Source organism: Mesitornis unicolor, unplaced genomic scaffold (genome assembly GCF_000695765.1).
Source record: "Mesitornis unicolor isolate BGI_N332 unplaced genomic scaffold, ASM69576v1 scaffold38117, whole genome shotgun sequence".
NCBI classification, from domain to species: domain Eukaryota; kingdom Metazoa; phylum Chordata; class Aves; order Mesitornithiformes; family Mesitornithidae; genus Mesitornis; species Mesitornis unicolor.
This window is the reverse complement of record NW_010196410.1, coordinates 689-926: the sequence shown is the minus strand read 5'-3', so window position 1 is coordinate 926 and position 238 is coordinate 689. Positions and strand designations below refer to the sequence as shown.

The 238-nt window shown below is 66.8% G+C and overlaps 1 protein-coding gene across 1 annotated transcript in view; it reads right to left on the bottom strand.

Moving 5' to 3' along the window:
• Window positions 1-3: 3 nt before the first annotated feature.
• LOC104543782 (transgelin-2-like) overlaps window positions 4-238 on the bottom strand; it is a gene marked incomplete at its 3' end in the record, with an annotated part of 752 nt that continues 517 nt past the window's right edge. The window contains exons 2-3 of the mRNA XM_010188464.1: window positions 143-232; window positions 4-55 (exon numbers count right to left, since the gene is read on the bottom strand). Coding sequence (XP_010186766.1) covers window positions 4-55; window positions 143-232 — 142 coding nt within the window. The remainder of the gene's footprint in view (window positions 56-142; window positions 233-238) is intronic.

Below are 238 nucleotides of genomic sequence, written 5' to 3'. Positions count from 1 at the left end.
CTGGCCCTCCTTCAGCTTGTCCTCGGAGAAGACGCGCCGGTTCTCCTGCGACTTCCTGCGGGCACAGCGGGGGTCAGCGGCACCGCCGGATGCCATGGCCCAGCACCACGTGTGTGTCCCCCACCCAGAGCCTGTCACCTACTTGGGGAACCAGTTGGGGTCTCCCACGAAGAGCCCGTCGCCCTTGGCCACGGCCAAGCTGCCCAGGTTCATCAGGGTCCTCTGCACGCATGCCATG